We start from the raw sequence: 13,100 nt of genomic DNA, 5'->3' as shown, positions 1-13,100 counted from the left end.
TCTTCTGCTGCAGTGGCCATTGGGACAAAGTAGTGGTGGAATATTTCAAAAGCAAACTCAAGGAAAAGCTACAGTTTCAAGCAAAGATTCTTGGCTGGTCCCTGACTTGAGTTCCTTCTCCCTAGGAAGACTGGAATCTAATTTCTGGAAGATTGGCATGGAAAGGAGGCAGGAATTGTTAAAAAAAAAAAAAAAAAAAAAAAAACGGAAAAAATGTAAGTGTGATACAAATGCTTTATTTATGACTTCTAATCAAAGTCACAGTAAATTACTAAAAAGGCTTAAATATAATCCTAACATTAATAATAAAGCAAGATACAGCCATCTTGACATTTCTGATGATAGCACAATAAAGTCAAAATAATTGGTTTTCCTTTGGGAGGAAAAAAAAACAACAGAAATAAATCTGGGAAGGTGAAATCAGGGTCTTAGCTATCACATTGCTTTACTCTTGTTGTGAGTAATTTTAGCTTTCTTTCCTACTCCAAATGATGGTCCACTCTCCCACAAATAAAAGTATCATAGAAAAAAGAAAACTCTTAAAATATCATGAACTGAAAAGTGAATATTTTTTCTCACTCTCCAGCATCTTTGTGAGTTTCCTGAACGGTAACATTTTAGTTCTTGGCTTTAAGTCCTGATTATTAATCCCTGGAAGGCAGTACTTAGAGGAGAGAAGCTAGGGCAATTTGCAGCAAAGAGATGTGCACCAAGAAGTACTGGCAGAGTACAATGTGGTGAGATTCTAAGACTGCGGGCTTAAACTGCCCTTGCATGTTGGCTGGGAGGACCAGAGTAAGAAATTTTCTAACTGCAGAGTCAGGGAGAAGAATGCAAACACTCTAAAATGTTTCTTCTACACTAGATTTCATGTCTTATCATTAGTGATTCATTCCTTTGGGTTAGCCATTGCCCTTGGTAGGTTTGTAACCATCAGCTACAAGGCAGGCTGTTATCTGAGATGCACTCTATTTCAAAGAAGACGGGTTTGTGGAATACAGTGTAACACTGCCCCTAGAAGAGTGCTTGTGCATTTGAGAACTTTAAGGAGCAGAAAGAGTTGGAAAAATGAACATTCAGAACCTCAAGTCACCAAACACATATTCACTCAAACTAAGGAAATGTTTGTAGTCTCTCCCCTGAGTCTTCTAGCTCTTATAATGTAAGACTGCTTCCATCCTTTTCCTCTCTCCAGGTGCATAATTATTTCCAGGAAGCCTGAGCAATAATGGTAAGTGCTCCAAAGAGGCATGGCCTCATAAAAGATGGGGCACTCCTAGTGACACACTACAGCAGAAAACACAGATCCTCACTCAGGAAACTTTCCTTGAGAAACAGGCTTTTAGGCAGAATGGAGAGTGCGGTCTTCTTCTGGCTGATCCTTGCCTTCCATCTCAGCAGGTGAGGGAGCAGCAGCCTCTGCCCCTCACCAATACAAGTCTGAGGAGGGACCCCAGCTGAGAAGATTGATGTCCAGCTCTACCTCCCTGCAGATCCTTGTTTCTCCTCCCAGTAGCATCCCAAGGTCTTGTTCAAGAGCTGCAGTCTGACCTGAGCCTCCAGATGATCAGGTGAAGAGGGTAGAGGTGGAGTAGCAGCAAGCCCAAGGGATGATGGCCCTCTGGTTGTTGAATGGGGCACTAAGGTCTAGCCACCCATACCCACTTGGACATGCCCTGTCTACCACCAAACCCAGAGTTGCTGGGGTGCATTTTATTAAATAAAACAGAATTTTCCTTACAGCATCTGGCCTAAGCTTCAGGCAGAAGCATCTCCAGCTTCCGGCATGAAGTGACATCCTAAGGGTTTCTTGGCAGCATGAGAGAGACAGCATGGATATGTACCCATGTTCTCAAGCCATATAAATCTGGATAAACTGTACTGCTGCAGAGGAAATCATAAATCATACATCCTAAGGCCAGGATTTCAGTATTTTTGAAGGGTTTCATTTCTCCTCCCTACCAACTTTGATATATGTACTTACTTAACAAGGGTCTGGGGAGGGTTAATTGAATTAATATATGTAAAGTGCTTTTAGTTTGAAGAGAATGTGCAATATAAATGGAAGTGTCACTAAAAAGGTTAATCTAATTTACATCCAACACTTTCAGTTCATAGTGTTAATGAACTATATCCTTTTAGAGAGTGATTAATTTATAGAAATGTGATTATTTTTCTTAATGCTATATATGGGTAAGCTTTTCCTATTACTATAACTAACTTTATAGGAGAATTCAGCATTTTATAAATTAAAATAATAAATCAAACACTCCTGTAATGGTTATATTTCATTAATTACAAGGAGACATGCATTAGATTAACATTTATCTGTTTTAATTAATTTGCTGCAATGCAGCTATCCATGCAAATTGGAAAACGACACATCAACTTGACATAATATTAACAGTTTTGACTGGTTCTTCCTGAAAATTGATGGGCCTGCAACTGCTGCATTTTTTGTGTAACCATGGTGACCACCAGTTGTGTGACACATGCAGGCTATACATCAGAGAACTGGGAAGAGATTCACACTAAATTCAAACTTCTCCTGAAAATATAATTAACTAAATTAATAAGACAGTATAAAGAAAGACAGATGGAGAGTTTTGTTTTGGAGTTTGAGTCTCAAAGATTTCTTAAATGTGACCACCTTGTTTTTGTAAGCACCTTATCCTTTCAAAAGGCATCCAGAGCCACTTTCATTTGAATATTTAGAACTTTCTTGGGTAGAGGTGGTGCCACTATGTCCTTTCTGCATGTGATAAAGACACATACCAGAGGGGCTGAGTGATTTGCCCTGAACCTCACAGCTCATCAGTGGATCTAGGTCACATGAGTTGGAGACCATGACCTTTCTTTGATACTCCACAATGATTTTCTAGTCAGACTTGATTGAGACTCCAAAGTTTTACCTAACTATATAATACAGCAGATATCATAGAAATGCAAAGTGGCTGAAGTCACAAAAATGATGTCTCTTTTTTTTTTAACTGGCAATTTTCACATGACAATTTGATGCAGTGATTCTGTAGAAATAAGTCAAACGTTAGCCAATTAAGCATTCTCAGAAGCAATGAGAAAAACACTGACAGACTTTCTGAGTGAGAATTCCACTGGTATCTGCTGGCCTGACTGTTGAATACATTTCAAGGTGGTGAATGTTCTCCTGACTCATGTGCAGAACCAAGTATTTTAAACTGCTGAGGAGCAAATGCTGCAAGTTGGTTTGGGCAGATAGTCAAATAACTAAAAGGGAAAGGCCTGATGGGCAGCTCCTCCCCATGACCAAAGGAAGGAAGCTGACGGGAGAAGGTACATGGGCACAGAGCCCTGCAGGATTTGCAGCCAGTGTGGGCAGCAGTGCCCTAGCACCAGTCACCCCCTCAACACTCAGCATTTGCTCTGGGCCTCAGACAGTGCTGGGCAACAGAGGTGAACAGGGTACTTCCCCCTCCAAGGGCTCACAGGCACCCTGGGAGACAGGTGGCAATGGGAGCCCTGACAGGGGAAATAAAGGACTGGTGGGTGAAAGACAGAGGAGCACAGATCCCACCTGGAAGTAGCACTTAGTTGGCAGAGGCAGTAGAGTTTGCTGGAGTGGTGCTCAGTCATGGCTGGGCAACAGAAATATTGGAGAGCTTCACATAGATTCCCAGGTGTTGTCCCTGAGCAACTACAACAAAATCTCTGGGTGGGTTCTGGGCATTGGTGTTATTTTAAATCTCTCTCAAGTGGCTCCACTGTGCATCCAGGGCTGGATAAAAGGGGGGACTCTGAAACTAAACTTTCTAGATTTAAATCCCAGTTCTACTGTTTTACTACTTGGGTAAACTGATAAGTAGCTTAACCTTCCTTGCCTCAGTTTCCTCATCTGTAAAATGGGGATAATAAGAGTTCACATCTCACTTGGTGGTTAGGAGGGCTGAATGAGTTAATATTTATAAAGTACTCAGAATAGTGCCTGGTGCATAGTAAGTTCTTGCAAGATGAAAGCATTAACTATTTGGACATTTCTAGAAAGCTCACTGACAGGAGAGAAGGCCAGATGGGCAAAATCAGTAGACTTTTATGCCAGGCTGAAGAATTTGAGATCTATTTTGGGAGGTCTGGGGCTTCCCTGGAGAGTTTGTCAGAAGGAGTATGGTTGCCTGTTCTAAGAAGGAGGTTTGGGTAGCAAGGGTGAAGGCAGAAGTTCTCTGAAGATACCTCCAGTCCTGGTCTTTGCTCTGTGAATGCCTGAGCCCCTAACTGAGGTTATGGTAGGGATGGGAGAGGTTGGTGGTGGGTGGCTTTGGTGCACCCACCCTAAAACTGAGACGAGCTGATTTCCTCTAGGATGGGAACTGGTAGCCTGTTACAGCTGCCATCCCCAGATGGTGGTAGCACTCCTGAGGAAGTGGCTACAGAATGTGGCATGAGTATTAGATTCTAGATGCTGGTGGTATAGTCTGGTGCCTGTGGAAGTAGACACCCCAGGATCTCAAGGCACCATGCTGTTTGGACAAGGGGCATCACACGCAGTAATAACCTGTGAGGGAGGGAAATCTGAGGCAATTCCAGAGCATTAAGCTATTCGCAAAAACCTTACAGACCTTAGCGTGGAGGGTAAAAGATAGAATTCATGACTGAGATGGAGTTTCTTGCAGGCCTGGTGGGAGTGGCATATATGCTGCCACCCTGACAGCAGTGTAATGGGAGAGTTGGAGAGGCAGTCAAAATTAGAGTCTAGTGCTTTCATTTAAACAAGATGCTAAACAAGGCAGAAGCAATGGGAATTGAGGAGAAGTTCTAGATGGTGATGATAGAATCACTCGGACATGAGGAAGGATGGGTTGTGATATTTATGGAGGGACAAGCATGCTGGAGGACTCCTGGGGGCTCTGGCTTGGGTGAATGTATGGAGGATGTACCTTTCACCCAAACAGAGGCCACAGCAGAAGCAGTAGATTCTTGGAGGAAAAATGAGAGCTTGGGTTGGGACATATGGGGCTGCGGCATCCTAAAGGAAACAGATACCGAGTGAGCCTTGGGTGGGGTAGGAGGGTCAAAGTGAGCTAGGGAAAAAAGTATTGATCAGGGGCACCTCTGGCCAATCTCTGGGGAGGATTGATATGAGTAGAGGATCCTGAGCTGGGGACAAGCAAGATCCTGAGAAAGTATTGGAGATAAGTTGCCTGTCCTTAGAGTTAGAAAACTGCTCAGTAGTGAAAGAAATGGGCTTCAAGTGGCCATGTTCCAAAATGTCACCTAGCTCATCACACTGGCTCCCTGGTGCTGGATTGCAATCAACTGCACAGTCTGACCCCTTGTCCTGATTCCTGATCTGCTGCTATATGCCCTGTAATGTACATTTACCAATCTGTAAGAGGAGTGTCTGAGAACAATACAATGGCCATATAGAAAATCCTGCCATGACAGTAGAAGAAAAGGCAGCCCGATCAACAGTCTGGTATCTGCTACTCCTATATGATGTCCTCCCGCCCTTGCCATGCACACCTCTCAACATCCCTTTCTTATCCACTTTGGTATCTAGCCAGCTAATATGTTTAAAAGTGTGTATCCTGGCCTAAAATGGAGTCAGAAGAGGGCAATATTTAACCCAAATGAATGACCATATCAGGAAACCTGTCGGTACAAAGGCCAGCCACCTGGGATAGTCTTTCTGGTACAGGAGACCCCTGCAAACACATCTGGGACTATACAGCGCAGATGGCTGCCTCCGCGGCTTGAGGCCAAGCATGACAGGAGGTGAGGAGGGCTTCAAGCTGTCTGGATGAGAAGAAACAGGTATTGCTCACTTGGAGAAGTGAGTCAGAGAGTGAGGTTTTCAGGGAAACCAACTCTTTCAGCAATTTTGAAGTAAAATCCAAACAAATATTCTTGGACAGCAAGGCAATGCCTTCCAGGGCAGCAGAGCCTCGCTGACCTCACTCAGAGCCTTCCTTAAGCAGACATCACATCATTCTGAATAGGTAAGCCTGTGTGAAGAGGGGAACCCATGCCTACCAGTCTATTCTGAGTTTGTAACCTCAGTTTCACCACCTTGAGCTGTGAGACTTTGGGCAAGCTACTTCACTTCTCAGTGACTCAGTTTACTCCTCTGTAAAAATGAGATTGTAGGTTTACCTCCTTTATAGGGTTGGTACGAGAATCAAACCAATGGACATATATGAAGTGCTTCAAGGTAGCACTTGGCACATAGCACGTACTCAATAAACATTCACTGTTTTATTAGCTCTGGAATCTGAATGCAGAAATATTTGACCTGGCTGAGCTCCCTCTTCACTCATGCCTGTGTGCCAATCACTCTTACCACCTTGTATTTACCTGCCCAGTGCAAACCCCTGCCCCCGACATATGCTTCCCAATGCCTTACCCACCCATCAACATCCCTTTTACTTTCTGCATAAATCTTTCCTGACCTCTATTCTTGCCAACTTCTTCCTTTCCTGCAAGGCTTTTGGGCATCTGTGATGCACAATTTACCATTTTCCCATAAGTCACCAAGTTCTGCAATAGTTTGTGTGATGTGTGATGTGCAATGTTTGCCCTAGACAGAGTGTGAACTCTTTGATAATTGGAACTTGCTTTTATCTTTTTGTTCCCCTCACAGAGAATAACAGGAGGCTGAGAAATAGTAATTGGCTGAAAAGCTAGAGAACAGGACCTAGCGCATGTCTGGAAGGGCTAACTCTCATTCTAACCATTCTCCTCTGACCAGTACTCCCTCTAGCTTCCTGCCTATTTCTTTTCCAAATCTCAGAGCATGATCCTCTGTCCTACACAGTGCCAGGATCTTCAGCTCAGTGCTCTTCCCCAGCTCAGGCCTCCCCATGGTCTATCCTCAAAACCTGTCTTTCCCAGGGAACCATTTCCACAGGGTCCGATTAGTGGTGGGTTAGATAATAACTAATAAAACAATAATCTGTTTCAAGCTGTTATTTGAGTATCATAGCTTCAGTTACCCCATTCCATATAAACAAGTATTATCACAAAGCTTGTCAATACCTTTAAAAAAGTATGCCTTTCTGTTTTCTTGGGTAGCAGGGCTTGGAGGAAAGTATGAATTGGGCAGGGGATCTTTCCTTGCAACCCAGATCACACCACATGAGCTCCCCTCCAGAGACCACAACCTCCCACACCTCTGGCACTGGCACATGGAGATATGCTTGTTTATTTATTTATATAGCAAATATTGCTGACCTTTACTCTGAGCTGGCCCTGCACTAAGTGCCAGCGCTTTTGAGATGAATGAAATGGAGCCCTGGCTTCAAAGATATCCATAGACTAGTGAAAAAATAGTGTGTCTTTTTACAAACAAGTCAAGCCAAATGCGTGTGTATGCATGTGCATTTACATTTCTATACGATATTTACACACAGGTGCATATCCGCACAAGGAGAGAGAGGCAGAGAGAGACTGAGAAACAGAGAAACAGAGATAACAGTTTGAGCTGAGAAAAGATATGAACAAAGCAACTGGATTTCTAAGTGATCAGAAAAAAAATTCACCAACCCTCAGACACTAAAACAACTGAAGAAGTGATCAATAATTAGTCATTGTATATTTATGCCTTTTACATGTCCCAAACTGGGCTACGTGTTCTCTAAGCACTATCCTGACAACCATTTTACAAGGTAGATCTCTGTCTCCCCATTTTAGAGATGAGGAAACTGAGGCTCAAGTTGTCCAAGATCATCTAACTAGGAAGTAGTAGGGCCAGGTATGGAACTCAAGTTTTTCTGGCCATATGCCCAAATTTTACTTTATACAGGAGAGAGGAAAACATGTAAAATGTCTACATCAAGAAATGACAGCACTAGGGATTACAAACAGGTGTGTTCACCAAGCAAATCACTGTGTACTGCTCATCTCATATCTTGAGGCCAGGCTCTGGAGATATCAGGAGAGTCAGGATGAGCCTCTAGCACTGGTCTCTGAGCCCTGAGGACTAGAGTCAGACAAGAAAACACAGGCATGCAGGAAAGAGAGGGAAGTCACTCAAAAGTAACCAGCCTAGGAAGGTTCCTTATGGAAGGCCAAGTCTTGAGTAACAGTGAAAATTGGGCTGAGGAAGGTGACTTACTAGCCTGCTGCCCAGAGAGTGCAAGAGAGGTAAAGGGTATATTTCGGTCCAAGAACCACAGGCGTTTCAGGATGGCAGCAGGTCAGAGTACACTTTCTGATGCATTGCTGAGGACTTTTTGGCATTTGTGCTTCAGTTGGAAAAATGACTCTGTTATACCACTAGAAGACACCTGCTACTTACCCAAAGATGATTTAGAACAAGCCACCATAAAAATTCCACACTACCTTTGCCCCTGCAGGAAGTTATGCAGTGTGCAATCTGGAATATTCAAGGATGGTTTTTGAATCTGTGGGAGAGAGAACGAGGTGACTGCTCTAAGCAAGAACACTGGTCTCCATGGTGAAAGCAAGGTCCATTTCCCTCACCTCACCTGCATGCCCTTTTAAACAGCCTTAGACACTCATACTGTGCTCTTCTGTGGGTGGGACCACAAGGGCTCCTGGGTAACTCAGAGATACAAACAGCTCAGCTTCCTTGTGGTCCCTAGACCGGCTTTCAAAACCACTGGGAAGACTGTCTGACAAACAGGGGGCACTGGGTATAGTGACCTTTTTATTGTCATCCCAGTGCCACCCCCTCTAGCTGGAGGTCTTGGCAAGTCATTTACCCTGTCATTGAATTTGTTTCTTCATCTATGAAATGGGCTAACACTGGCTCTGCATGTGTTGTAAGAGTTAGAGATTGCCCACGTAACAGGATTAGCAACAGTGCCTGTTACATACTAAAGAGGGACTCCATACACTGAAATTACTACAATTACACCACACTGTTGTTATTCCGCTCCATCCTCCTCCTAACCTATTACTACATGCTGTTTTTGTAAACCTTATCTCTGCACTCCCATCTCCTTTGCCTGTGTCTCTATCACAGTCAGTACTATACTTTGGACAAATTCTCTCTGCTGCTACTCTCTTAAAATTTTCACCTAAAAATCTTCCCTCTCCAACTAAAACAGAAGCTCCTCAAAGAAAGGTAGGGGTGGGAGGGGTGGGGGGTGGCCTTCTGCTACTGGCACAGAAACTTCCAGAGCACTGAGTCAGGCCCTCAGCACACAAGATGGGCACTACAACAATTGATAGTCTATACTTGAGTATTGTTCCAAATGACCTCTATGCCTAGATGTTGGGAACTTAAAAAGGACTGTGTACCAAGTCCTTGAGGTCTTGGGACCACTGACATTTTGCCAAATTGAGCACAAACACTGAGGTATTGTCTAGATTGCATTGTGTTCTTTCCCTTGGATAAGACATGTCTTTCTCTGCCTCCAGAAACTCTTTGGGTCCACAATACCTTACCAGCTTTACTCACAGAACATGCACATGTGATCTGGTCTCTTCATGGAATCCAAGAAGTATTTATCTTTTTTGAATAGCCAAAATATGTAAAGGTGAAGGGAAGGAGTTACAATTGCCTGGCCACTGTATGATTTCTGAAACTGGAAATATATCTACACTGAAAGTACAGTGATTCTGTAGTTGTGAGGGATTAACTGCTCGAGTCGAAAGCAAGAAGCAAGAAGCACAAAGGCAGAACAAGCTGTGCACCACAGACACAACATCTTACACCAGCCTGAAGCTGGGAGCACATGCTTCCAGACAGTTGTCTGGAGGGTGCATTCAACTCTGTGAGAAAGCTTGACTCCAGACTCCCAATGTTTTTCTACACATGAATACAGAACTGTATGAAAGAAGAATCTATTTTTTTGTTCAATCTTCACATGCCTTCCTGATTTTGTGTGTGTGTGTGTGTGTGTGTGTGTGATGGGAATAACAATGGTATGAACCTTAAAAATGGCAAAGTCAGAGGCAGGGTGCATTATACATAAAACATACAGCTTTGTTATTTCAAGCATTCTTCAGAGATCATATGATTTGGAAACATACAATACAAGTGCATTGTAATAAGGAAAGTCAGTCCTGTAAATACTAACTAAAGTGTCATAATAAATGCCTCTGTTGTAATCAAATATTACACGTCTTGGGGAAAAAAAAAAAAAAAGCACTAGCAAATAGAGCTCTTTGCAGCCCCCCAGTGGTTGGAGGGGGAAAGAAGCGAGAACAACGGGAATTCAGACAGTTAACTTTCAATCTGCAGGGCCAATAAATGTTTTACCCTGGAAAGACAAACGTGTAGTTGTTTGTTTGTTTGTTTTTGAGACGGAGTATCACTCTTGTTGCCCAGGCTGGAGTGTAATGGCACGATCTCGGCTCACTGAAACCTCTGCCTCCCAGGTTCAAGTGATTCTCCTGCCTCAGCTTCCTGAGTAGCTGGGATTACAGGTGTGTGCCACTACACCCAGCTAATTTTTTTTTTTCTTTTAGTAGAGATGGGGTTTCTCCATGTTGGTCAGGCTGATCTCGAACTCCTAACCTCAGGTGATCTGCCCGCCTCGGCCTCCCAAAGTGCTGGGATTACAGGCATGAGCCACCATGCCCGACCTGATAAATGCCTAGTTTTAACCAAGACATGAATATGTTCTAAGTCGGATGTTGGTTAAAATGCACATAATTATCCACATAAGGTGAATCATTGAAAGTCTGGGGTTTTTTTTTTTTTTTTTTTTCTTTTTTATCTCTCTCCTTCTCTTTCTCGCTTACCTCTATGAAGTTTCCCAGTCTGACCTGCGAACTCAGCCGCGCATTATTACTACTTACACCAGATCCCCTTCCCAAATGATTTCTTCCCTGTTCTGCACTTGCTGTGTGCTCTTCACCCTCCTTCAAACTTCCGTTTGCAGACATCTGCTTATATCAGTTACTGTGCTACAAAGTGATGGGAAATCTCCTCCCCCCAGCCCCCAAAAAAGTAATTTGCCTGTTTAACAAAGTGTCTATATTGGGAAAGGAGGGGGAGATGTTTGGAAGTTCATTGTTTCTTTATTCTTGTCTTCACCAAAACAACAGTCTCTCAGCTTGATCCCTTCATATCAGCCACTTCTTTACCGCACTCTGAGATATTTTCATAACGAGTTTTTCTCTCATGAAATTTCTCATTTCTAAAAATAGAAACTGCCTGTCAAGGATATACAAAAAAAAAAAATGCTGAAAAGAAATAGAATGGCTGCTTATAAAATATTTTCAAAAGATGACACCAAAAGATTTTAAAATTACCGATAAACATAATCTCCCATGTTCTTCTCAAATGTATCACACCTAAGTTATTGGAGGGCCAGTTCCTAAGGCCAGACAAGGCGAACTGCCTGCCTCCAGCTTTCCCCAACCTCCAAGAGTATTGCAGCCTGATAGGCATTCCCTCCCGTAAGCTGGTGGTCAACTGTAGTTCAAAGCCAGCGTCCGAATCAGGCTGTCTCTAACAGGGAATCTACTTTCTGACAGGCGCAAACCCCTCCGCCCTCTGATGATTGCCAGGCAGGATTTGGGAACGAAGTACCCCCTCATTGTCACCTGGCGGATTTGGCCACAGCCCACAAACCAAACGCACGCCCTACTTATGAACAGCGCAGAGAATCAACAAGTTATCACTAAGCTGCGAGCCCCAGCTAGGATCTGCCACAGCCTTTCCTGAGCCCACCACTGTTCCCCATCAGCTCTGCTCTTTCCTCCCCTCCCCACCCCCTGCAAGCACGTGACCTCCTGTTTCAGACACGGCCCCCACCCCAGGGCTCCCGGCGCTCCCAGGCAGCTGTCGAAGTCCGGGGTTCGCCGGCTTCCAGGCTCGCCTGACCGAGTCGGGCGTTCGCTTGGATCTAGCTTCCTTCCGGGCGGGAGGTCAAGCTCTTCAAAGGAACAGGGTGGGCAGGGGAGTGGTGCCAGGTTAGGCTCCTCGGTCCTCGGGAGCCAGAGCGAAGTAGGAGAGGTAGCGGGGAGCCTGACATCCCGCGCTTCTTCCGGACCCCGCCGCCGACCCGGAGGGCACGCTTTCCCCGGGGAGCCAGAACCGCCCTGGGGGAGCCTGAGGAGTGTCAGCGGGGCCTTCCTTGGAGCCTACAAGTTTCCACTCCATTCCCGAGCTGGGAGTTGGCAGACAAGTCACAGATCGGCTCCCTACTTGAAAGCACCGCCGCTGATCCTTCCCTCCCCCCCACCCCCCACCTCGCCAGGCAGGAGCAGACACCTGCTTGTCCCCGCGGCGCGCCAGCGCCCTGCTCGAGCCGTCCCTGGACCAGAGCTCGAAACTCACCCACTGCGCTCCCATCCCGGCACAGACAGCCCTCAAAGTTGTCCGTACTCCCCAGACCTCGCCTTCTGCTTGGCCCCCGGACCCCGCCCAGGGGTTGGGCCGGCGTCCGCGGGTGGACCTCTCTGGTCCGCGGCGCATGGACCTGACTTCGGGGATCCAGGGCGCACAGAGGCCACAGAAGCTGCGGCAAGGGAGGGTGGGCAAATCCAGCGTGAGCCCGGGTCCTTGCCGCTTTCACCCTCAAGCCTGCCCTGCCTCCCTCCTGGGAGAAGAGCAAACTTCCCCAGCACCCACCTTTAGCCGCGAAGAGGCGGCGCTGCCGGCTGTCCCCGCCACCGCCGCTGCCGCTCCCCACGCCCAGCGCCAGCAGGAGCGGCACCCAGTACAGCCGCCCAGACAGCATCTTCGCAGCCGCCGCCAACGAGCTGCAGCCGCCGCCTACTGTCCGCGCCGGCTCTCGCCTCCCGGTGCCTGCCGCGCCGTGAGCCGCCTCGCCGTGCCCGATGGGTGCGCTTCTAGCGCCGCCGCCGCCGCCGCGCTCGGCCTCCGGTTCCCGCCGCCGCGCCGCTAGCTCGCCGGCAGCAGCCGCGCTCACTGGCGCGGACCCGGAGCGGCTCCGGCGCTCACCCCGGGACGGCCCGTGACGTCACGGAGGGAGGGAGGTGGCTCGTGCATATTCATGAACGCGGGCACCGGCGCCGGGTTCGGCGCTCCCAGCCCCAAGGCCCCGACCCCCAACTTTCCTCAGCCATCTCCACGCTCCGGGGCGCTGTCCAGGCCCTCCTGCCCCAGTCGGGACCGGGCCCCCAGAGGACCCCGGTGGGCGGCTGCGGGGAGCCCTCCAGCCCGGAGCCTCCACTCCGGCTCTCCG

General features: G+C 46.5%; 1 protein-coding gene across 1 annotated transcript in view; it reads right to left on the bottom strand.

Annotated features, from left to right (window-relative positions):
- CLSTN2 (calsyntenin 2) overlaps positions 1-12,825 on the bottom strand; it is a 651,167-nt gene extending 638,342 nt beyond the window's left edge. The window contains exon 1 of the mRNA XM_015132004.3: positions 12,524-12,825. Within this exon, the coding sequence (XP_014987490.2) occupies positions 12,524-12,632 (109 nt within the window). The 5' untranslated portion in view covers positions 12,633-12,825. The remainder of the gene's footprint in view (positions 1-12,523) is intronic.
- Between the last annotated feature and the right edge of the window lie 275 nt (positions 12,826-13,100).

This window comes from Macaca mulatta, chromosome 2, assembly GCF_049350105.2.
Source record: "Macaca mulatta isolate MMU2019108-1 chromosome 2, T2T-MMU8v2.0, whole genome shotgun sequence".
NCBI classification, from domain to species: domain Eukaryota; kingdom Metazoa; phylum Chordata; class Mammalia; order Primates; family Cercopithecidae; genus Macaca; species Macaca mulatta.
The sequence above is the reverse complement of the archived record's forward strand: the minus strand, read 5'-3'. Positions and strand labels throughout refer to the sequence as shown.